The sequence below is a fragment of the Neopelma chrysocephalum genome, unplaced genomic scaffold (assembly GCF_003984885.1).
Source record: "Neopelma chrysocephalum unplaced genomic scaffold, ASM398488v2 Primary Assembly neopelma1_124, whole genome shotgun sequence".
Taxonomy (NCBI): domain Eukaryota; kingdom Metazoa; phylum Chordata; class Aves; order Passeriformes; family Pipridae; genus Neopelma; species Neopelma chrysocephalum.
In genome coordinates this window covers 3076925-3103009 of record NW_020897786.1, presented here as the reverse complement: position 1 = coordinate 3103009, position 26085 = coordinate 3076925, and the positions used below count along the sequence as shown (strand labels likewise).

Sequence of the window (26085 nt, the reverse complement as noted above, 5' to 3'; positions counted from 1 at the left end):
TATGAATAATGTTTTGCTGCACATTTGTTCTTAATGCATCATTCAATTATCTCTAAGTTTTAAAAATATAAGAAATAATAGGCAAGTGGGGTGATGTATAACCTCGTACTTGCACAACCAAAATAGCAACTGCCAAACATAAAGCTATTCCTGTAACTTTTATTTTAAAGTTACTATCCAAAAGTCTTCTCATTATAGGATATTTCTGTAATGTGCAGTTGTAAGAAAGCAAGAATAATTTGATAAAGAGGAGCCAAATTATGAACAAGTAGTTACATATGATTCTGAATTAATTTTGTTAAAAGTCTCCCTCCAAACTCACTCAGTGTCATTACCCCTCTTAGTTTATATTTTTCTTTCTAAAAATGGAGAACTTCTTTCTCCTAGAAGTATCTCTGTGGTGTTGGTAGTTAGTTTTCATATCAGACACTATCTTTGGAAAGGACCTAAGTGTTCCGAGTGCCTCATGTCTGGCCCAGTGAGAGAACCAGAAAAACCATTTCTCATTCAGATGCCTACTTCTGTTCTACTCAGTGGAATGATACAGAAAAATAATATTTGAGCTCTGGAAGTTTGCAAAGTTAGAAGTTACAAAGATAGTAAATGTGCAGTTCAGTGGTGTTTTATAAGATCTTTTCCTGTTGCTAAGCCCATTTCTCAGCCAGATGCAGACTCCAGAAGAGGCTGTTCCAGAAGGACTCCAGAGGAGCCCTGAGGGTGTTCTGAACTCCAGGCTGGAAGGTAAACCAAGCTCACTGCTGCTGGGGGTCCTCTACCACTGCTTTAGGTCAAACAGTACAAGTTCAAACATTGTAGGGCCCTTGTACTGACTGTTTTCTGCCCACCAGCACTCCAGAACAATGTAGGGTATTTTTGTAAACAGAACACAGCTGCAGTGAGAAACTGGAAACTCAAAGGAAATGCATAAGATAGGTTTGGATTCTTTAGAAGTGGATACTTACATTAGAATTATTAGCAGAGAAATAGCTAATTGGAATTTTTTCCCAAGTGCTTTGACAACTTAAGAGAACAAATTTATTCCCAAATCACTGGGATTTGTCCTTTTAAATGCTTTTAAAAAACAATGTGTAAATTGTCCTCATTACATTTCACAGGTAGATCTTCAGTGAGATTAGCGGGTAGCACAAAATTCTCAAAATAAATGTTTCGGTGATTCACATCACTGACAGTGGCAGGTCATGTCACCTTTGCACAATAAATTTTCACAGCTATAAGAATTAGAAACAGCTATTTTTAAAATAAGCTCATTTTAGCTGAGTTGTCAATATGGCAGCAGGGAGAGCAAACACTAATCCCCTGAAAAGGAACTCTCTGAGAATCTCCAGAACTGGTGAAAATGACTGAATGGTTTGAAACAGCAGCAAATTCCATGATGGAGAATGTACAACACAGATTCAAATCACCCAGTCCTGTCAAAAACTGCCACCAGTGGATGCTCAGCTACCTTTTTACAGCCCATCATCTGCCTGCACAAACTTTTAGACAAAATATCATTACTTGCATTGAGAAGGTAATTTGAAAACAGTCTCTTTTAAAATGTACACTGAAAAAGACTGTTCAAATGTTACACAAACATAGAGGTGCATCGAGAAGAGTTAAAAATTGGTTGTAACTTTAATTTGGGGGATGAAAACAGCAATATCTGCTTGTTATTTCAGGTTCTGCAGCTGTAGGTTCTATTTACATCCCTTATCTCGCTCTAGAAATGATTCCTGCTGAAAGGTTTTGGGGAGTGTCAGTCCCAAAGATGGAACTGAGCAGCAGCCTGACTATGGGTGTTTGACAGAATTTGTATTTGGTGCTCTGCTGTCAAGGAACTGATTTCATGCCTTACTTATAGATGATGTTGAACAGGTTACAGTCACAAGGAGAGCAAGAACAGACTTTGAATAAGCATAAGCAGATAATGTTACATAGAATAATGAAGAAGGTTTTGGGTTATGGGGTTTTTTTTAACATCTTTAGGCATAGACAGGTTTAGGGGGTTTTTTTGTTTGCTCATTTTCCCCCAAAGTGCAAGAAATACTGCAGTCCTTTAAATGAAGAATCCCTTTTTTCATTAATCTTAACCACAAAACCCAAACAATTTATGTCTGGATTCTTTTGATTATTCCATATAATCTGAGATATAGTAATATTCCATCTCTTCATTAAAGTATATAGATGTCAACAGGAGGCACAGTGAACACCTGCATCCTGGTAATCTAAATTATATTGCCAGGGAATCATAACACAACTTAGTTCCATTTTTTTTCCCAAACTTATACTCATAAATCTTCATGAATATCCTTGGGTTTGAATATAGTCATAGTAAAAATGAAAGTAAATGGAAAAAAAACCCTGGGTTTAAACTCATCCACAGTCTTTTCAGTTTTTACTGGAAAAAGCTTGATGTCCTTTAAATGAAAGGATGCTAAATACCAAAGGAAACAGAGTCACAGAGTCAGAGACCCTCTCCAGCTGTTCAAAAATGCAGGGCCAGAAGGAAAAGGTTTTTTTAATGCAGTAAATTTTGAAGGAGTTGCACAACATTGAAGGTACCCTTAAAATGGGAAGTGCTACCAAATGGACTTTCTGTTGGTCTTCCTGCTTAATATTTAACATTATAAATCAAAAGACTAGCACAGAGAAAATCCTCTTGTTTTCTTTGAAAAGCCATTTCACGTTCTCCTTTAACTGTACTTTGCTCCAGAGTTTGTTTGTGCTGCTAATGAAGAATAATTATATACTGTAACATATAAGCAACCTCTTCCTTAGGTCTATAAACAGACTTCCTGCTAATAGTTGTCAGTTTGTTCTGCAAGTGATCAAAAGGTTTTTGCAACACCTTATGAAGAGACTTTTACTACAAGATTCTGAAAGGAAGATGTGGTCCTCAGGTATAAAACAATTTTTGCCATAACACTATAATAAATTGTGGTGTAATCATGGTAGTGGAGTTTCTTAGGAAATTAGCCTTTTCTACTTTTCTTCCCCCATAACCTTCCTGCTGGTGGAGAGGTAATTTTAAAGACATGAGATCTTGTGTTTCCTGGAAATGGCAGTCAAACAGACAAGAGAAAGCCCTTATTACTCACCCCTCCATAAACAGGTAATTTTATGCCCCAGTGACTCCAACTACAATATCTGATCCACTGGAACTGGTGTTTCTTTAGCTTTATTGCTCACAGGGCTACTTAATTTTGTAAGCAAACGTTGCTACAAAGTGCTGCCCTATTTTATGAAATTACATATAATGTTGGCTACCCTGTACTGTCTGTGGCATTTGACCACCTTAAAATGAATTTGTAGCCTGATCTCATTTTGATCTGAACGTCACAGTCACAAAGCTTGTGAACTGAACCAATTAATTTTGGAAGCTGGAATGTTCTCAGGTGCAATGGGTTTGAGGCAGTCTGAACTGCTAATAGCCTTTCCTTCACAGGTACCACTGTTCCATAAATCACCCTGTTTGCATTTAAACGTGGGTTTGGTTTATTCAGCCTCACTTTTTGTACAAACTGTTTCCCAAATAATGCAAACACGCTTGGTAACATTAAATAACTATTCCATATCTGTCTAGAAAGCTGAGGGGATTCTAAGAGTTTATACAGTACAACTTCAGCCCATTTATTTCTTACATCTTCTATTAATATCTCCTTCCTGAATTTCCACTTAAGATGACCACAAGCTTTTTCCTTTTTCAGTGGAGATAGTATCCCAAAGTGTAAGTCTGACTGTCTCAGGATCAGTAACATATTGAAGTTATCTGAGAGCAGCTGTCTGTGATTAGTTTTCCCCCAGGCTGTGCAAAGTTCAGGTGACAGTGATTCTGATGGAGCTCTCAGTAGTGCCACACATCCCCCGAGCTCTCTGTACAACAGTGGCATGTCCCTGTGTGATGAAAAATCACTTTTCTCTTTCTTAGCCTTTAAGACAATATTCCCAGCTTCCTTCAGCTTATCTGCTAAAGGTTTGAAGTGCAGAAAATAACATATAAGATTGGTTAATTTGGGGAGAAAGTGATCTTTTAGTGCTTTATATAACCTAATCTCTGGATCAGGTCCTGTACTTGATTTGATGCCCTCAGATTCTCCCTTCAGATGCTGAGCATTAACTGGGACTCTGACTTCTCTGACATGAGTCCTTGGAAGGTAATGAATTTTTCTGGTTTGTGTTCCAGTAGTTATTATAGCACAGTTTTCCCTTTGACTCCTCACCTCACACCCTGTAACAGCAGGGCTTTCCTTCTCTGCCCCACTGGACTTTTGTCTACATGGATACAGAGTACACCAGAGCATGTAGTAAAGCAGCCCAGAAATAGGAGCTTATTCAACATTTCCTTTGCACCTGTGTTTTTACACAACTCCAGGTTGTTTATTTCAGAGATAAGAAATCTCTGTTCTACATTTTCTCTCCTTTCAATTTGTGAAGTTTTCTCAGTTAATCTTCCCCCCAATACAACCTTAAAAATCCCATGTAATGACCTGCTGGGTAATGTGCAAAAATGGAAACATATCTGATTTCTGCTGGTTTCAACCCCCAGTGCTAGAAATAACTTGAAAAGAAAGTTGCTCAGTTCACATTTTCTATGCCTCTGACTAACCAGAGCATTCTCTTTGTTTTGTCAAGGCAAAAAGGCACATGGACCATGTCATTTGGCCTCTCTTTGTCTGAGTAAGAGAATCCTGTAAGGAACCAGAGTGTGATATATGAGGCACTGGTGTGATCAACAAATGGTCATGTGAATAAAAGAAATAAATCTTTAGAGAGGGCAGCACTTTTTCAGCCAAGACACCTGTCTGAATATTTTGTGTCAGGAATTGACCTGATGAATAAAATTCCTGGCTTCTGCTATCTGAAATATCAACTGGAAAATTTAAGGCGAGGTTTAATTTCCCTCAGCAGTGAGATTTTCAGAAGAAAGCAAGACAAAAATAAACCCATCAAGGAAGATGTCTTGCTTAATATTAGGGAGGTATAGCAAACAAAGGGTAAATTCTCTGCCTAAACTTCTTTTAACCACTACCTATCTCTTTTCTTTTCATTCAAATTCAAATCAAATACACTAGCAGTGGTACCTCATCCTCATGTTGTCTTATGATTAAAAAGAAAAAAAGAGAAAGAGTATTAGCTGGGAGAAAGGTACTTTTTTTTCCCCTACATCTGTTAAGGGTGTCTGAAACAAGCCAAATTCTGGACGTGTATCAAAAGTACAAATTTTGAAACTATTGACTCAAGACAGTCAAACAAAATTCCCCTATCAAAAATCCATAGTATTATGTCATGCTAAACCCCTGTTATTATCTCATATTCTCTCTGCAGTGAAAAAAATATTTAATATATTTTATACATTTCCCATGTAGTAAACCCCAAAATTCTCATGTGTCTACCTGGGCATTATTGAAAACTGTAACTTGTCATAAAACAATCTCCCAAAAAATTCAAACAAGTTATAGTGATTTCTGTATAATTGATGCATCTTTAAAAATACATACAAACTCCATTAAGTGCAACTGTTTATGTCTTAGTTGCAGTGTTCTCCAGCACATAAGCTCCTATTTCAGTCTGCTTTCTTCTCTCATCTTGCTCACCACATCATCCTCTACAACTTGTGTTCTTAGGGTTGCTCTGCATGTTGTTTTCCCACCATTCTTCCACTTAATTGCTTTATGCTGTTGTTATTTCTGAAAAATAAACAAAACACATACCTTTAATTAAGGAAAACTTCCTCCCCCACTTTCCTCATGGAGTCCAGTCATTTAACTTTAAATTGCACTCACTGTTGCAGCCATTGCTGCTTGTAGGTTCAACTAGGTTGGCACCACACTCTGAGGAACTTGTCCTTGGAATGGAAACTTTTCTGACCAAAAGAAACAAAAACCAGACAACAGAGAGAGGAAAAAAATACACACAGAGTGAAAAAAGTTGTCAGGGAGGAGACAAATTAATTGAATGATGTCCATTGAAAAAAGTGACACGGATCTCCTGCAATTCCTGTCTAATTAATACCCAGTGTTTGTGAGAAGTGTGTATTGGAGGGAGAAGGACAGAGGCCAGTACAGCTCTCAGAACTACGTGGCTTCTCTCCTAATGTTCCTGTTTGTCTGATTTCTCAGCTCTTTATTTAAGCAATTAGTAGACAGCACAAAATAATTTATTTTTAATTCTCTTGATGTTTGGAAACAAGGTGAAATTCTCCACACTTGGTTGAGGAGACACAAATCTTGTAAAGATTTGTAAAGATCTCTTGCTGTCTTGTTCTCTTTCTTTTAATAGTAATCAGACATCTGCTCCCTTGAGAAGAGTCATGAGCTCTTCTCTGTTCTGTCCAGTTTGTGTCCTGTGGTGATGTAACTCCTCCACAAAGTCTGTTGTCTTGGACAGCTCAGGTGGCTTTTTTCCTAGACCCTGTAGTTTTGGCTGGCTGAGTTCCCATTCATCAACATTACACTTACCTTACAGGTAATTTGGCATTTCAACATGGACTTACAATGAAATATAGAAATGAATTGCAGATTTAATTTAGTTTTCCCCAGGCTTTGTTCTGTTCCTCTAAGCTTTGTGTGTGGCATTTAGGCTTCTGTATTGCTTTTAAATAAAAGCTGGCTGATGTGCCATCTATAGTCATCAGCCACCTTTCTTATTCTTCTTCCAGCAACCCTTGGACAATATGTTTCTGGAGGAAGAAGGCCAGATGGACGTGGTCTGACAGGTGACTTGCTGGAAGCAAAATATGCCATTTGTTACCCAGTACCAGTGTAATAGCAGGGATTTTTGCAGACTTTCCTGTTTTGCCCACGTCAGAAAGACAGACTTTATGAGTCTGTTTGTTGGAGGGGTGTTTGTTTCAAGGTGGAAAGCACCTGCATCTGGATTTGCACTCTGCAGACTGAAAAAAATAAATCATCAGCTGATAAAAATGTGATGACTCAGCTAAATGTAAAAAGAATTATTTCCCACTGCTCACCCAGAGCTTTCCTATGCAGCCCTATTCTTTTATGGGTTTTTTTCACTGTTAGTTATGACTTAGTTTTATAAGCAGAGCAATGAAACCCTTTCTCTCCACCCTTGTATGGCTGAATGGATTTGTTTCCAAGGAGCATTAAATGCACTTGCATATGCTTGGTCCTCAAATCTGTCCCAAGTAGCCTCAGAGAAAGACAACTTGGAAAGGAAGGGAGGTATAAGTGATGATACAAACAAGAAAACAGAGCAAAACTGATTTCCTAAATTCTAAAAGATTTAATGTGTAATTTTAGGGATTCTGTTTCCTTGTGCTGAACTTCCAGTAGTATCTCCTCTTCTGCATCCCTCCAGATTGCATTACTGTTTATACTAAAACCCCACTAGAACCCTCTGCTGAAAGGGCCATGGAAATGCTGAATAACACACAATAGTGGGAAAAAAACTCTGCTTTCTGATTGTAGATCAAACGTCTTTGTTAATAAAGTGTAACAGTGGAAACTTGATAGCACAGTATTTTCCTTAACATTTTAAACTTAACATATCCTGTCAAGGACAAGCCCAAGATGATGCAACTCTCAGCTAACCCTTACAAACCCTAATTCCACCCTCTTCTAAGATAGGATACAGGTGATAGATCAAATTTGAGGAAAAAAAGTGCAGATTAATGACAGCTGCTGGCAATAATCCTCATTCACACAGCTGAAAAGAGAGCAGTAGATTAAAGTATCCACTTGAGACTCCTCACATGTTGGTCATTTCAGTCAAGACATAAGGACTTACAGATGTGAAGTGTTTCTTGCATAGATGAGTTCTCTAGCAGATGATTGTCCTACATCAGCCTCAGAAGTGTAAAGGTAAGACAAGACAATTTTAAGCCAGTTAAGTTCTTTTATCTGTACTAAAGAAGTTGATAATGATTTATATGAGATTTCCCAAGCTAGTCTGGTATGTAAGATAAGTTCAAGGGCAACTATGTTAAGACTGAGTTATTTTTCTAATAAAGAGGCATTACTACTTGTTCTGCCAGTTAGGTAGAGCTTGAGTGAAGAGTAGTTGAGGTTCATCTTCCAACTGTGAAAGAACTTGCACAGACCTGTCGTTGCTGTCACTCTAAGATTCTGTACTTTGACCATGACACTCAGTAGAGTGTATGCAAGAGAAAAGGGATCTTTTAACAGATTGCTCTCTTCTTGGAGACAATTTTATTTCTGAAGAAATACTGCCTGTATGACACTTGAATGAATTTTTCTCAAGTTAGTTAAAGCTGTATTCTAATAACTTTTTAGTAATCTTCAGATGTTCTTTAGTGAAGAACTGCTGTGGCATTCCATGGCTAAGCAGGAGTAATTTAACTAAAATTACTAAGGTGGGGGTATGCTTTACAACAAGGGGGTTTTTATACAAACTGTTTTATCAAATGCTCTCTATCTCTTCTAAATACATTCAGCTGTGGGAAAAACTGGCATTCAGTGGGTTTCCATGACAGCAGCTGAGGTAAAAGTAGCCCAGCTATTCCAAAGGTCGCTCATTGAAAGGCACTGATCAGAGAGGTTGATTTGGCAATGTGATTATGGGAGAGCAAAGAACAGGATTGCAAGAACCTTTGGTTATCACAACCAAGGAGAAATGCAGTACAGAAGAAAGGGGAAGAGGCTGCAAGTCTGTGATGGCCAAGAATTACAGGGGCTCGTGTAAGTTGCCTCATAAAGGCATAAACACATATTAATGGTATGTGACAAAATAAGCACTTATAAAAAGTGCTGTACTCTAAAAATAAAGAAGGTTGACTTGCGTTATTAATGCAGAGAGTAAGTGAAAACGGTAAGTTTGTTTGGGTTTGGTCTAAGTGTACTGACACATGTACAGGATCAAATAGCTGCCTTAATCCCAATAACTGCTTGTGTGTTTTCATTCCAAGTCCTGATATGCCTAAAATGCTGCTAAAACCAAACCTGCAGCACTTGCTGTCTAGCACTGACATTTTCCTGCTACTCAAACATGGATGAGCCTGACAAAGTAGTTAGCCCTCTGTTTTGTTCAAAATGTTAGTTAGGAAACATCTGCCTGGGATTATTCTTCAGTTTCATTCTTTCCTTAGTTTTCTTTTTAGACCAGGAGCTGTAGAGGAATTAGGAGCTGATGGCACCAGTTGCTTTGGCTGCCAGCTCAGTGGGAACAGTTTTTGATCCCTAAGCACTTCATCGATTTGCTTCTATTTCTCAATCTTCAGACAACATAACAACAACATAAAGTTTTTAAACATTAGCACTAACTCTGGGTAGACTGTAGATCTCAAACATGGGTGTATTACCTGTATTTTTTACAAAGCAACTATAAGTAATAGCTTAGAAAAGACACTGAGAAAACTTTAAGCCAGGAAGTGAAATATTACAGGCAACAAGTTGAGACATCCACATTCATTATGTTGAATAACCATACAACCTTATGGATAATTCATTACATGCTTTTACATTCAGATAATTAGTACATGATTACCAGAAGAAATTTCTACTTGATTAAACAGCTTCAGCCTTATGAAGCACTTTTACCTGCAAAGGAAGTAGAATGCTCCAATTACAAGAACTCCTAGAAGAAGAAGTGAAGCCAAGAAAGCTGCAAACAGGTCACCTTTTGTGTGGGACTTGATGCTGGGCAGCAAAACTTCCTCACAACGGGCTCCTGTGTAATGCTCAATACACCTGGGAAACCAAGTGGTATTCGGATTAGATGGTAACTTGTCATCTAATATGAAAAGCACAAAGGCTTCTTTTGCTCTTAAGTGGGGAGAGAACTGTTATAGCATAATTCAAAGTTTGTATTTGCTGGGCAGCAACTCTTCTTATGGAACTTCCTCTCACCTTGTATTTCTGGAACAAAGGGAATCGGGCATCAAGTTTACATTCTGATCCATACTGCTTTCATATATTAAATTTAATATATTAATTACTGACAGATTTAATTAATTAAATCTACCTCTTTAGTGTTAACTGTGTCATCCCACTGGTTCTCACACAGTAGCCGTGCTTTCTTTTCTCCCTTTCATGTAACTTTTAGCTTCCTTTGTTGAAGAGCTGTCAGGTAAATAGATCCAGGAAATGGGACTTCATTGAGAGACACAGTACACCTTAAATTGCAGAAGTAGTTTATGCAGTGTAATAATTCATGCTAGAACATGTTACGTGCTTGGTGAATAACCTTTTCTTGGAGAAACCTAGGTAAGTCTTCTCTACTATGCTTATTTTATGTATTAAGCTTCTGAAAACTTCTTCTGAGTAAAGGATTAAAATGGATATGGTATTTTACCACAGTAAAATGACATATTTTATTAAAAATAAATAGAAGTAATGGCTTAGTAATTCGTATTCAGTCAAAAATAGATAGGTTGAAGCTAAACTAATCTTCATTTGTCTTGTATTTTGCACTTACTCTGCTAAGTTTTCTTTTGCAGTACAGAAAATGGAAAGCACTTCTTTCAGTATCTACACTCTGCATGTATTTTTGATATATGTAAATTTGCTTCCCTCTATTTGTATTACTAAAGATCTTGCTCCTTCTTGCTATTTCTGGCACTGAAGTCATAATAATCTGTGACATAAGCAATTTGAGGCTCCAGCTGAGAGAAATGGGCTGAACTCTGTAGCATACTTGTAGTTCTCCACTGCCATTGGCAGCTGCAAGGTATAATTTCAGATGAGGGATAAGAAGGGGGAGTGGGGAGGAACTGCCAAAAAGGAGAAATGTCTGGGACACGTAACTAAGACAAAAGGATCCCTGTGAGCTTTGTGACATGGAGGCTCGATGTGACTCCTCTTTCTCCATGTTATGGACAGTATTTCAGTACTGCTGGTCTCAGCCACTGCACAAAGAATTACTACCCTTTCTTTTAATTCTTTGTCTTTGGAAATATAATGGAAGATTTAGACACTAAAAAAAAAATCTGTTTAATTATCATCATATATTAAAGCTGTGCAGCTGATCAAACTGCCAAGGACAATGGGAGACTTTTCAAAGTTATGATGTGTCACTGCTGGGAGAAGCAAGGGCAGGCAGACTGCTCTGATTGCTTGAGATAATGTTCCAGATATTTACTGTAAGTGTAGTGGCTTTTCAGTGGCCTATTTCTGAAATACTGTAGAATACTTTAAGAATAGAAGTGTAGTTTGAGTGGGGCATTGTTCTCTAGCAAGTGAGAGAGAAATGCTTTGGAGAGCTGAATAGAGTCACAGGGATAGAAAATGGAATATGAAATTCATAGAAGTATTCTTGAATACCAATGAAAACTGGAGAATAATGCAAGGCTAAAATGATACAGGAAGGAAAAAAAATAAATAGGTTTTGGCATCAAATTAAGGCTCATGGAAAAGTTCTAAAGAATGAGTGTAAAGGGAGCAAGTCAGTAGCCTAAAGAGCCAAATGAAGCAGGAGGAAGAAAAGACAGTCCTGCTGCAGAGAGCTGCACACAGGATCAGGTAAAAGGTGAGGGTTAGTGAACTGTTGTGAGAAGTAGAAGTGACATGATCAGTGCACAGAAATTATATTCATGTGCTGGAAAAGACCACAGGAAAAAAATTGGGAATGTGATGACAGCCTAGAAAAAAGCTCCCTGAGATTGTAGCACTTCCTACTAAATAGAAAACACAACCAGATGCTTGAGGTTGTCACAAGTCTTTAAGAGGGAAAGGAACTTGAAGGCCTAAGACTCTAAGGGGAAAACGACAGCAATATGAATGCAGGGTTAGAGCAACAGGGAAAAAACCCTGCACTAAAAAAAGCACATGCAAAACTTAAACATCCTGGGTGCTGAACCTCTTCTGCATGGATGTAACAGAAACAAGTTGTAGAAACATGTTTTTCATGATTAACTAGTTTGATAGTATCTGTTTAACTGTGTGCAGTGGATTAGGGATTACAAACTAGGCTGAGCTGTTGACACACTTGCTGGAAGTGATTCCAAGCTATGTAAAAATTGCTGCCATAAAACCTAAAAATTATGTAGGGTTTTCACATAAACAGGAAAATTGCGATGAGGTACCTCTGGGTTACATATAAATAAACAAAATTATAGCTAATGTGACCTTAGCAACAAACTATGCTACAGTCAGGGCATTTCTGAAGATCCAGATGTTCAAATATTGGCTTGCACAAGCTTTTATGAAGTCACCTGTCCTGATGTACACAGAGGTGAAGGCAACTGATGCTTTAAGACAACCAGGAAAGGTTTCTTCTGCAAGTCCTTTCCTAAAATTGGTGAGAAACTAGGCAGACTTCTATAATTAGCAGTGGAACTCACTCAAAAGACCTGCTTATCCTGTAGCAGAGCTCTAATAATTTCAGTGGAGTTACTTATGCAATGACTGCAAGCAAGTCAGAAACACAGTGTCTAACAAGCATGTGGGCCACAAACATAATCCATGGTATCTATATCATGCCTTCTAGAGGTAGTCAGGCTTGCTAGACACAGCCTTAAAAGCCAGCAGCTTTTAAGATAAACCCCTAGTTTATCTTGTTTATAATGGATGCCTAAAAGTAGAGCCCAAGTTAGGAGCAGCTGTTAATAGGGCAGGCACTGGTGCATCTGCACTTGAATAAACTGGGGCAAAACCAGAGCAAGTTCTAGGCTGGACTAAGAGCATAAGACATTAAGTTTTGTGTTCCCCAGGCCAGGTGTAGCTGCTGCAGAACATCACCTCCATGCTGTGAGCCTGCTGCCTCAGCACGTGCTCTGTGTTGCCTTAAATGGTCCTACTATGTAGCATCCCAAACTTGATTTTTAAAGTGGAAAAGAGGTCTTTCCCCCCCTCTAAGAAATTAGAATTTCTAATTCAATCAGAGTGGAAATACAGCAGCCTTCGATGTTTGAGGGAAATCTATGACTGAAACCTCCCATTTTCAGAAAGCATCCAGATTTGTGCTCTCCTAGGTGCCTGCACACACATGCACACACACCCACGCCTCCTGTCAGCCGAGATGAGCCAGCCTCAAACTGTTGTATACAAACATACTACAGGAGCTGTGCTACAGACAAAACACTAGCAGAGGTAAAGAAATCCAGAGAGTCTTTCAGCATAGGATATTAATCCAAACTACCCGTGTCAGCATCAGCACAAAGTGGAAGTAAATAGACTGCATTGGGCGGGTCGGCAATTCTATTGCTCCCCTAAAATCTGATTAGTAACTAAAACAGAAGCATGAAGGTCTTGCAATAACAGGAGGCACTACTGCTGTCTCTTTAGGGGTCCTCTGCCTGTGGGATATAGTAACAAGGTGAGGTTTCTTTCTCTGCCAGACTCCCAGGTGGGCAACATAAGTATCTGACAGACTTTAAAAATGGAAGTAGGGTTTGAGTCAAATATGCACCTGGATTCTCACTGCACTGCATTACACTGTAAAGGTGTTGACTTTAGTTTTCGTTTAGTCTTCCTTTAGTCAGAAAAATCCTGGATGCTTCTTGGTATCAAAACTACTTGCATGGAAATACAAAGCTCTAAGCAGAAAAGGCTGAAAAATTATCTGCTTGTCAGTGTAACTCAGATTACATGGCTGAGAGCTTCAAAATCACCATAATCTTCAGTCTGTACAAGGCTCCCAAAAATTGTCTTAATCCATACAATATAAGGACATCTAGTAAGTATGAAAAAGAATTTCAAAGCCAAACAAGAGCAAACTTAATTGGAAGCCCTAAGTAGGTTTTTAAAAATTTTTGCATTTAGGGGAGTTTCAAAACTGTTACTCTGAAGATGACTTCATGTACAAAGAGAGTAAATGAAAATGCTCCTACTGGAGAGAAGTTGAAAGAATTGATTATTTTTCCCTAGAACTCCCTTACTATGTGTTTTAGTGGCCAGATTTGCCATGTCTCCAGTTGTAATTCTGATTGCTAATAGTTTTCAAACACATAAGATAAGGAGAGCATTCACTGTTGATTTTGTGTGTGCTGCCCTCCCAAGCAGAGGAGCTATGTTTGTGTGGTCTTACACCATCTGTATTTTGTTTGAAATACAGAAGAATGCTCTCAGAAGTCTGCCAAGTGTAAGAAAATAATAGAAGTACCAGAGCTCCCCCCCAGAAAACAAAATCTTCCCCTTGTTCTGCCCTGCATCCATTAATGCTGCTGGGACAGCTGTCATCAGGTGGTGAGGCAAATGCTTTCAGCCTTGTGGTTCCTGAGACACCTGAGGCAGCTGCTTTTCCATCCTTCTCTGTCCTGCTGCCTGTTTATTTAGTACATTTCAGTGTTCCTGGGTTTGCAGCTCATCTGGTTTACGGTGCCAGGTGTGCCTTTTGCTGCTGAGAACATTAACTCATTGTTAGGAAAGCAGTGAGGGAAGGTGGCACCTGAGCAACTTCATGTTTTAGCACACATCAATTGTATTTAAAATCCGCTAATGTTGCACAGGAACGGGGGGGTCAGTTAATGTTTGTTTCTATTAAATCTCTACCTTGTATATGTCCATTTCTGAATGATAAAAGTAACTTAAATTCCAAAGGTAAACAGTGGTTCTTAGTTCCTTAACATGCATAAAACTACATATTTCTAAAGAATGATGCATTTTCCTTTGTTTCATGGCGAAATTACTTCCAATGATGTTGCATCAGGTAATCTGGGCTATGTTTAGCACAACACATTGGTGTAACTAAGTAGCATGTCAAGGCAAATGTGTTTCAAGGTATTTTTACAGTTTGTTAGGCTGTTCTTTCTCCATCTCCCCCTTTTAACTATCAATCATTCAGCCTTTGAGTCTAAAAGTGATTCGAGTTTTCTTTTGGTGGGAGATGATCATTTGAGAACACTTGGGAGCTTTGGGTGGGATTTGGCAGAAACCTCCATCAAAGAAACTTTGTCCAACCATGTGATGATGCCAGTCTTGAAGTTCCAAAGCACCAAATATTTCCTGAATTCTGCTGAATCGTGATGCATTTTTTCTGTTGTTTCTATTCACATCACTGCTGATTACTAAGATATCTGTGTGTAAACAAAACCTTTCTCATCTATAATTAGCCTTCTCTGACTGATTAAGGAACATGCTTAGAATGAGGACATGCTTAAATAGAATGCTGCTATTTAAACCATCTAACTTCATAATCAATCGCTAGATACAGGAAAAAAATAGTTGATAATTTAAATGCAGTAAGATTGCCTGAGGATAACAGAAATGCTCTTAAGATGTTACTTTTCTGCTTCAGCAGATTATAAAATCCTATAGTACCTGAACTGCAAATGACTTCATTTGGAGCTGTTAAAGTGGAAATTATCTATCCTGACTGGTTTGTGCTCCTGAAGGATGAATTGTTCTGAGGATTTGTTACTTCATATTTATAGTTATTGCATGAAATACATCTTCCTTGTTACACAGTCTAGCAATAGTTGAGAAGGGGCTTTGAAATTGTGTAACTGATGCTATTTAGGTTAACCATTTATTTTTCATTTAAGTATTTTAATATCAGTAATATGGCATTCCTTCTAGAAAAAAAAAACAACTAGCATGTATTTTAAGATCTTTCACTTTTTGTGTGTGTGGTATTCATTTTTATCACATAAGTTTGCAAGGTTTAGCAGTGAGAATAAATCACCATCATCCAGCACTGTGGAGCTCTAATCTCCCCTCTGGATGTGATTCATTGTGACACTGGACAATGACAGTGATCTGCTGTGTATATTTTTCAATGAGCATTTATCACAAAACTGTCTCTTTTCTCCTCATCTAGCTAAATGAGCTTACATGCTTGAGCTTAAGTGTTTAAATTGAACTGTCCCAAACAAAACAAAGAGATATTTTAATTAGGCATCTGGGAACAGATTTTGTTTCTTTCTTCAACTGTTTTATCCAGTTATCATTAGTTATAGCTCAAGATGGAAGAGGGAGCAGAAGTTGCCATAGAAGCAAAAAAGGTAATATCCTTAAGTGTATGTAATATTTGTCTGAATGCCTATTATTTTGTTAAGTAAACCAGTTAAATCAATCATAATTTATTTTGATGAATGATAACTCAGAATTAGTAAATGAACCATGAAAAATGGGAATTTCATTTAGCATCTTACGTCTTGGTAAATGAGAAAATAAAAAGATAGGGCTGTATTCATGCAGGAAATGTATCCACATGCAAAACCAGCAAGTGCTACTTTTCCAAGGTGCTAAATGGGCTTCAGAGAGAAGAATGGTTCTGTTATGGAATGATGTAGGAAGTATCTGTACTTGCTGCCTTCATGTTTCTTTTTCAGGTAGTCTTTGGCTGTCACTGGAAAGCTGAGTATTTCAGCAAGATTCAGAGAACACAGTAAGTCTTGAATTACAGTCTTTTTTTCCCCCCCTTAAAAGATCACATTATTTTTTGTGCCTCCTCATTTTGTTCATGGTGGCCGTTTTATGCTACAAAAATGTTTGTAATATCATTCATCTGTAAGAAAGACTGGGAATGTACTTTGCCTTTCTGAATGCCTTTCCTACAGTCTATATTCCATGAGGCAAAGGGTATTTTGTTCTTTCTGTATTGTAATGAGGGAAGAGATGTGGCTCTAAATATAGACATCATCCTGAATGCGTACGTAACTGAGTGCTGTTGCACCTGCCAAGCAAGTATAAACCAAGTATACACAATTATTTGTCTCATATTGTCACAGCTCTGCAAGCTTGGAAAGTAATAGGTAATAGATATTTTCTTTTAGATAACATTTTAACAGTGATTTCCTAAAGAAACAAAATGGAGACACAGCCTTTAGACAGCTACTGTCCAACACTTAGACACACAAACTTCAGTTTCACTGACCTGCAGAATGGACTGGATACAGTAGGAATCATATAACAAATCCCTCCATTTAGACAAAAAGATCCATAACTGGTGCCACAGAGTTCTTCATGATCTTAAAAATAAGACCAAAAAAACACTGAGAAAAATAGAGACTTCAAAACCAAAACAACACCAAAACAAACCCTCACACAAACAAAAAACCACCCTATGAACAGAAAAGGTGTCGGCCTTGCCCTCCAGGCCAGCAACACACAGCACTATCTTGCACAACTGTTTCATGTAACAATATGTGGAAAAGATCACTAATTTATCACCATATCACATGTGAAACACCTAAATTAGATAAGCAAATCAAACTTTCTCTGGCAGTGAGAGGAACTTCTGAACTCTCCGTTACTTCCTTCGCCGTGCGGAGCACAGTGACCACACGATGACCTGTGGGGAGTCTGGTTTGTCCTGTTCCACTGGCACAAACTATCTTTAGCTTAACTACCCTCTGTGAGAGGCTCAGCCAGTACAGATGCACCCAGAATAGTCTCAGGTGTGGGCCAGCACATTCTGAGGCTGCTCAGGGCTGTGTTAAGAGCTGAATCACAGCCCACTTGGGCACCGGCTGGTTTTCCCACCCCAGTTCTCAATGACCAGAGGAGGAGCCAGCCTGCCAAGGGTCACTTATGTGTTACAATGTAATTTCCACAGACCTCAGAAAGGCTTTTTCCTGACAGCAGGCTTCTTGGATGAACTGCTAGTGTGTTAAACATAATTAGGAATTCTAAAACCACCCCCATACAGGACACTAATGTTGGCACTTGTAGCAGCAGTTGACCATTTTATGCTTAAAAAGCATATTTAACTGTACCACTTCACTCTTTCTGAAAGCAGTCTAAATTTGGAAGTTGGACTGCATATATTTATGACACATTTAATGCATCAGTAATTCATTTTATATATATGCATATATATATTTTCATATATTTCTTCCATCTTATGAAACCACAGTATCTCAATCAAAACAAAAATAGAGCAGTCTTCTGACATCACAAGGGTGAGAATCATGTGTTACCTCACACTTCAAGTGTTCTTGCTGTTATTTCTCCCAGAAGCTCTGAAAATAAGAACTCTGCTGTCTCACCATTTATGTATAGAAGATATGTTCTATACAAAATAGTGTTAAGAGTAATCAAGATTTTAGTTTTCTTATTTGTCCTTCGGGAAAAAGAGTTAGGGTTCCCCTTTATTCCTGCAGAAAAAAGTGAGAAGTGTGGCCATAAGAAATCCTACTCTAGAGGGAGTTTCTACAGCTCTGTATGTAAAATAAAACTGACTTTTCTAAGAGTAGCAGAGAGGCTTAGCTACTTCTAACTCTGTGCAACAAAACCATTGTGCATCCTGCTATCCTCTAGACAATCTCCAGCAATTCCACTCTCCCTTTTTTCCACACATTCCTCCATCTCTGTGATGGCACACTGATGTAGGAGTGTGAGTCAAGTCCTTCTGTTATTTTAAGATGAAGGCAGTTAAACCCCAGCGCCCAACAGGAATTCAGTGTCATGTTCCTCTTCTCGAAGTGCATCCAAATGGGAACTGGACCTTTTTGCCTGTGTGCAGATAAATGAGGGAGCTGGAGGAGGGAGAAGAAAGGCTGGAAAGATTGTTCATGTTTGACCTTGTTGCACAGAAATGTGTGTTCTGCCCTACCTTGTTAGAAGTTGAATGGAAATTTATTTTAACTCCGAAGCTTTCTGTGCTTGTCTACTGGCAATTCATTTCCTGCAAGTTCACTATTAGAAGACTAACAGTACAATTCCAATAGGAATAAAATGGGTACAGAAGAAAAACTAGGAGGTTTTTAAACAAGAACTACAAATTATTTGATTTTAGCCTATTCAAACCTAACAGTGGACCTTCTGTGAGAGTGTAATTCAATTGAATCCTCTGTCAAATGAAGAGAGGGTACTGAACACATGAGCAGTGTATCAGGATATCCATACAATTATAAGAATCAACTGAGAAAAACAAAACTCTCAACGTGCTCTCAACTCTATCAAGTGCCTGAGGGAGTAAACTGTTGAAATTCTACCAGATGGAAAAGCAAGATGATAGAAGGTAGGCCCCCCCAAAAAATTCCTTTACACAGCTCATGGAAAGGTTGCAAAGAAATTCTCATGAGAATTAATGAGAATTTGTTAACCTCCTTAAAATCCTGCCTTAAGGTTCTATTTCTTCATCTTTAGGCAGAAATGGACCTGTCTCACATTGGAACAGTGGTAGAGTCCTGAGGAAACCTCAGTGCCTTGAGTCACCCAGGCCTCGGGACATCTGGGAGAATGATCCCTGTTCAGGTGTGATCTCTGTATTAAGGCCCAGCTCTGCAGCACAACCAGGCATTTCTGTTCTGGCAGAATACCTCAGGCACTCTGTCTTAGGCCTATTAGAGAATGGGAGAGAGGCAGAGAGAGAGAACAAAAAGTGCCCGGGGAGCCTTTGAAACCTTTTTGATTGTAATTACAGACAATTTTTCTATAGGCTATTTCTTTCCAGAGATAGACTTTTTTCCAATCCCGAGGGAAAAATGGTAACCTTAATTTTACCAGTGATGAGAAACTTGAAGAAACATCTATGTCCATCTAGATCAGGTGCCCCTTTTTCCATCCTGTTGTGCTTTTCATTAGTTCTATTTTGTTTATCAATACTTTGCTACTACTTAGTGAAAGTATCAGAGTAATACAGTATAAAGTAGGTGTCAGAATTACAAAAGGCAATAAAAGAAAATTCAGGATGCTCAACACTAGAAAAATTATTACTAGAAAATTGTAATACAAAAATAGATATTATTGTACTCCACACCTACTGTACTGAAATAGAGTAGCTTGCAGCAAATTTCAACGCCACAGTTCTGTATTTATAGACAGGAAGGTGTGAAAGCACCAGTTTATCCCTCTAAATTTATAGTCAATGATGCAAAAAAGTATACTGGAGAATCAGAAGGGGTTCAGTACAAGCCAAAACCCAATTACATTAGCATTGGTGAATGTGTTATGATTTTTCATGAGGTAAGTCAATACATTATATTAATCTAAAAATGCAAATTGTGTGCTTTGAAAGTCAAATGTATACTACATTCAGACTCCATAATCAAGATAGAAAAGTTTAACAAGTCAAGTGATGATGGGAGATTAAAAAAATACAAAAGATTTAGCTTTTAAATTAACAGAGCTCTATGTATGTTGTACATAATATATATGTATGTATTTTGATACATCCTTCTATGTGAAAGATTAAAGAGAAGTAGGACACAAAAGTTATTTTTAAAAAAAGTTGAATTTGGTGGAAGGAGAAGCGAAGAGGAATCAAACAAGGTTGTTCTTTCTTAATGCTAGACTATCAATACTTAAAACTGGCTGGGGTAATAGCAGGCTCTAAGTACTCTTAATTATTCTTTTTGAGGACATGCACATGTCCTGGTTTCAGCTGGGACAGAGTTAATTTTCTTCCTAGTAGCTGGTACAGTGCTGTGTCCCTAAACTTTCTTGTCTGTTTGCATTTAAACTTTTGTAACCTGACTGTCCTAGCTATTAAAAAAACAAATTCAGGCTCAACACCACCTTAACTCTCCAAGAGCCAAGCCAGCCTTGACAATCCACATGTTGACTCAGCTGTCTTGCCTGGTCCAGAGGCTGAAATACTAGACTGTCTAATCCTGAAGTCTGCTAACACAAAAAAGGAAAGGGGGAGGAGTGGGAAATGTTGACAGAAGATAAAAGGGGGCTGATGCTTCCTCACTTATAAGCAACTTTGGACTGTATGCTAATCAGTCACAAAGGGTGAAACGTTAGGATGGATCAAAGCAAACATCTCCTTACAGAATTTGTACCATCAGCAGGTGAACTCTAGTAAGGGATGGCAGTTGTGACAATTCCAGGGGCAGCTCCCAAATTCAAGGCAATATTCATGAATTCTAATTATACATGTATGTGTATCCAGGTAAAGACTTGGAAGAAATTACCTGTTCGCATATTATTCCGACAACAATTTTTATTCTTGGTCAGAGGCTACTCTTCTAAAACAGCACCTGAAGACAAACATGGAAGTTGAGCATGTCATTTTTAAACCTGGTGACTTTTTCCCCTGAAGAGACAGCTATTGGAGTGCAACTTAGTGCTGCTGCTAAGACATCTGCTGCACTGTGACAGGAAGGTACTGTCAGATGTGAGCTCCATTAATTCACAGTTAATGGCAAACATTCAGGTCTGCTCTCCAGTTCAGTGAATCCCTAAAGGCAGAGTAAAACCAAATTCACACTAAAGCATATTGAAACAATGAATGCTTTTTTCAAACTGCCATGCTCATTCAGAATTGCCATACCTGTGCATTTAGGCAACCTAATTGATTGTTTCTGGCCAGCTCATTAGATTGGTGTTTGCACCTTGAAAGACAGTGCACACAACTGACCCAGTCCTCAGACTGGTGATTATTCAGTCAGGTAAGGTCTTGGTGGTAGAATACTTGCATTCCACAAACAAGAACTTCCCAATTTGTCATTTCTCCCAGAGAGTCTGTGTGTTCCAGTTGAGTGTTTCTCATGTCTGGATGTCAGGTGGAATTAGTAATACAGGCTGTGAATTTATCGGAACTCAGCAAGGTCAAGGCTTGTACAATGATCTTTAAAATCTGGAATAGAAACTCTCTGCCTGGACAGAAACCAATCTTCACTTGACAATGCTAAAAGAAACGTATTCTGTAGATATGCCAACTCTATAGCCACTTAGCCTTACTATATTCTGTTTTCTTGTTAGGTATAGTCAAGGCTTACTGTACCAAATAGGTTATGTTTAAGCCTAATGCAATAGATCATCTTATTTTTTTATGTTTGCTCTTTTTTCTTAATTATACTTTCAAGTGTACGTAAAGCAATTATTTAAGCAAACTGCTCTATATTGGAAGGAAGAACCTTTTTCCCATTAAATGATCAAATAAAATAAATTGTCAGCTTTACGAGGAATAATTGCCTCTACTTCAGTTTTCTGTACCAGAAAACCAACTTTCTGCAGAGGCCCATTTCAGAAGGTATAATGCATTTGTACTTACTTTATGAGCAGACAGTTCTGGTTTTCATGGGACCTCAGGTGGCTTCTCTAGTTTTCAAGTGTCCCGTCCATACAGGAAAACCTGAAACGGCAGTTCCCTGTCACACTGGGCTGTAACAGCAAGGTCCCCACCCACAGGCGTCCTCTTGAGCTGCCTCAGATACACAACGTTTGTGTGCACAACGAGAACAATTAACATTGCACAAAGAGACAGGTGAACAGGAGTCACTTTAGAACTAAAATCCTGGCTTTAAAAGAAATAAATCATCCTGCAGATAGGTTCCTCCTGCAGTCGAGATCTGGATTTTATGTGCTGTGAAAAAGGCTCCACATTTACATACAGTGCAATGTGGGTGAGGTTACAGCAAAGACAAACATCCTTGCAGAGGCCAAGCACAGAATAGGGGAACACCCCATTATGCTCACAGAATCACTTGCATGTTTTTCTAGGGTTACCAGCACTACAGATTATTGCTGAATTCAAAATATTCACATAGTCTAACTCACATAAATAGCATCACAAATATATTTTACACAGCGGTCAAAAATCTGATTTAAATTTGTATCTAATTGGAGCAAGCAATCCAATTTAGTTCATTTAGTCTCCCTTTTCACAGGAAGTTCCACAAAATGGTATAATATCCAATAGCTCTCATAACAGAAAATATAAACAGGATATATCACCTAAATTTCAGACTAGCTCCTGTACCAGATTTAATTAGGATAGGAGTCCTTGAATTGACAGAATAACTTTAGTTTTGCTACTGCAAAAAAGGAGATCTCTCATCTCCTTTCCTTCATCTCACTATCAGTATGCACCTCACTGTCTCTGGTGCTGCTCCTGGGGTAAGTTGAACTTTTTCAGGAGATGCTTAAATCCAGTGATCTGGCAGAAAATGCCGTGGGGGAGCTGAGGTTTTCTGCTGCATCAGTGTGTTAAAGGGGTGTGCTGTGCCACTCATCACTGTTTGGACTGGTTCTCATTGTGATGGGCACTACACATTGTTTATAGGCTGACTGCAGACAACAAGGCAGCCTGAGGAAGGCCATGGGACCACTAATTCTCCATTTTCAAACTTTGTTGCCTGCATATTCAAAGAAATAGGGGGTGGCAAAGGGAGGGGGTGAAAGTACTTCCTCACCAATCCAAGATGATGTCTGTGTGTATGCATAATTCTGTGTTTTAAGTTCTGAAAATAAGTATCACAATTTGGGTCTAAAGATGACTTTCCAAGGAGATGTTGCTGACAGCATTCACAGTTGTGGCCTTTTTTTTTCTAAGATTGAAGAGTAAATAAATCATTAGGTAGTCATGTATTTATGAGTTTTTCTCTGGGGTGCTGCACTCTGAAAAGAGGTTCAAGTATGTATAAGTGTCCTAAAAAGAACAGATTGGAGTCCCTGTTTCATTAGAAATAGGATTATATCTTTAAAGAAAAGGAAATACTACCACAGAAATTGTTGCTAAACTCTATTCCAACTTGCCTAAACCTACCTGTGCACTGAGTTCATACTAGAAACACAAAGATCACTTGTGCATCTACCTTCCACTTTCCAAACTGGCTTCCTCTTAAGAGGCAGATGTAACCTATGCTCACAGAAACTACAGATCCCATTGTATGAGTGCTCAAATGTGTATCTTGCATGCATTTTGGGAGCTCCTGAAAGGTTACTCTGTGTATCCAGTTGGAGCATTTTAATCTGAAATTTAAAATACAGCCTATTTTGCTCTGTGCCAGCTCGTTGAAAAAAGCTTCAGATCAGTTCTACCCTTTCCCCCACATCTTTGCCATCTAAACTGGCATTAACAACAGCTGTACATTGTTGGAAATGTTACAGTTTGTACATTTAAGTCACCTGTGCATACTGAGATATATTGGAACAAGTGTTTTGAACTCACTAGGTTTGTCTTTAAATGAACCTGTGTGCTTTACTCCCCACATATTTAAATCAGAATCTGCTTTGCCTCTTGGGTTTGTGTACTTTTACTGGTCAGCTGGCCCAGGCATCCATGAGATGCTGTATCCCCCAAAGAATGTAACTGTAAGTTTTAGTGAGCACAGGCAGAGAAAAAGCAAGCACTGAATAGTGATTTGGGCTTTGTTTTATGGTTCTTTGTTATTCAAACATTCTTAAAATTAATCTCTATATAAACACTCCCACAAATTAAAGATCATTTTGGTCATGTGGCTATTTCAAATATACATTTAGATTAAGTTTTGCACCTTACAGCCATTGTAAAGAATGAGATTTTACTGCATTATGTATTCTTTTTAAAAATAATTAAAAAAAAGTAAAATCTCATTCTGCCCCAATATTGAGCTCAAATATTTGTGTTGTGAAAACAGTAAAGGAAAAAGGTTTCAAAAATTGCTTAGTGAGCTAATTAAATATAACTTTCCTTCTGAGATGTGTCCTTGATATCTGTCAAGCAGTTAGTAACCTACACCTCTTATTTTCTCCAAGAGCCAGGACCTCTTCTGAAGTCTTATTAAAATGAGTCTGTTTTTTCTCATCTAGGTATAACTTCTCATCCCCTCCCCATCTGAAACTCATAACTGATCTGAGCACAGAAAATCATCAGGTGTCAGAAAAAAATCCATCAAACTGCCTGAAACAAAGGAGGATCTCTCTCAGGAAGAATTCAAGGTGAGATGTTACAACAAATCCGTATAAGGACAATGTGTTACTCAAATTTACACCCTGAAAGTTTCTTTTAGGATGGGACAGCCACAACGTGAGGGAATTCTAACAAAAGGCAGGAGCGAAGGCAGGTCATAAATAGCTCACAAATCTCAGTGTGCTTTGACTGACAGGTTCATTTTTTTGACTACAGTTGTTTAAAATTCTTTCCATTACAGTTTTCTGAAATGACAACAAATTACTGAATCCTGTTGTCTTAGAAATGCCTACAGCAAAAATTTAGGTTTACATTTTGATTTTATCCACTGAAGTATGTCTAGGATTAATTATGTACAACAACAGCAGCCTAAAACTCTTGTCATGGTGTTGAAATTGCAATTTGAGACATTACAGTGACTTTAAGGGGACATTTTCCATTCCTAAAATTTCCTAAGCAGTTTGCAACCAAATGCAAATTCCCATCAGAAACCCCAGTTCTACTGTATGAGATATTCATACAGACATTGGCAAAGCTACAAAGTTGAGCTTCTGTCAAATATAACTACAAATTTGTAATTTTGAGATAGAGATTCCAGTCTCGAGCCTGTGTGTGCTTATGTGAGGGGAATTAATAAATTTTGCAAGACATTTGCATTAAAAAAATCACTATTAAGCTTGGGAAAAAACCCCACAACACTATTCTTTCATTCTGTCTGCTTACTGATTTCTTCTGTGGCAATTCTGCTTCCAAGTTTCATCAACTCTTGTAAGAAATCAACTGAAATTAATGCAATTTAAAGGTTCTCACCGCATGGTTAATTTTTACTCATGCCTCAGTGGCAGATGTAGTGACCCCACAATGTCAGCTCCCCAGTGTCAGCAACCTCAGATCCAGTCATCAGAACTCTAAAAATCCCTGTTACAAACTCGTGTACGAGAAGACAGTTTAGCACATGGTGACAGAATCAAATTGACCAGTGTCTCTTAAATAATTTTGAGTTACTAAAAAATGTTTATCGTGAGAGTTCAGGTATTTACTTTTACATTGCAGTCATCAGGAATCAAATGTAACTAGTGTTCATTATACTGATTTTGATTTTTTAAGATTTATCTAGAGAGTAATAGCTGGTTGCTATTACAGCATAGGGTGGATAACTCAAAACCTGAATTCCAGTCTCATTTATTTTGTCCATTTAAAGCACATTCTTAACCTTGGGTTGGTTTACTTCCTCTTTTTTTCTTTTTTTTTTTTTTTTTGGTGCATTCAATTTTGTATTGAGTTAATTTGCTCTACTTAAACCACGGCTTACCGCAGCACAGGGGTATTCTTAACTCTGCTGGTGTAATCTCTCTCAGACATGCACCGGGCAACCTGCTGAATCAACGTAATCCCTAATCCGCAGGGTGCAATCCCGCAGCTGCTCGCCCCGGCGCCGTTATGCAATGCCGGCCCGGGCGGCGCGGCGCGGGGCGGCGATGCCGGTGTGTGTGGCGGTGTGTCTCGGTCTGTCGCGCTGTGTCGCGATGTGTCGCCGCTCCGGTGCCCGCGCGGGGGTCGCGCGCGGGGGGGCGGGGCCGTGCCCGTAGTACTCCAGCGCGCGCCGCCCGCCGCCGCCATTGGCCCCGCGCCGCCCGCGTGACGCGCGCGCGCCCCCCCCCC

At 38.6% G+C, this 26085-nt stretch overlaps 1 protein-coding gene across 7 annotated transcripts in view; it reads right to left on the bottom strand.

Annotated features, from left to right (window-relative positions):
• Positions 1 to 143: 143 nt before the first annotated feature.
• Positions 144 to 26085, bottom strand: part of NRG4 (neuregulin 4) — a 48730-nt gene continuing 22788 nt past the window's right edge. The window contains exons 1-7 of one of the 7 annotated variants that reach the window (XM_027698139.1): positions 25736 to 25926; positions 21805 to 21885; positions 20723 to 20788; positions 16735 to 16828; positions 9519 to 9668; positions 5784 to 5863; positions 146 to 5687 (exon numbers count right to left, since the gene is read on the bottom strand). In XM_027698139.1, coding sequence (XP_027553940.1) covers positions 5671 to 5687; positions 5784 to 5863; positions 9519 to 9668; positions 16735 to 16828; positions 20723 to 20732 — 351 coding nt within the window. In that variant the 5' untranslated portion in view covers positions 20733 to 20788; positions 21805 to 21885; positions 25736 to 25926 and the 3' untranslated portion in view covers positions 146 to 5670. Of the gene's footprint in view, positions 5688 to 5783; positions 5864 to 9518; positions 9669 to 16734; positions 16829 to 20722; positions 20789 to 21804; positions 21886 to 25735; positions 25927 to 26085 lie in introns of those variants that run through there. The other 6 variants (XM_027698140.1, XM_027698141.1, XM_027698135.1 and 3 more) reach the window with 6 other exon arrangements.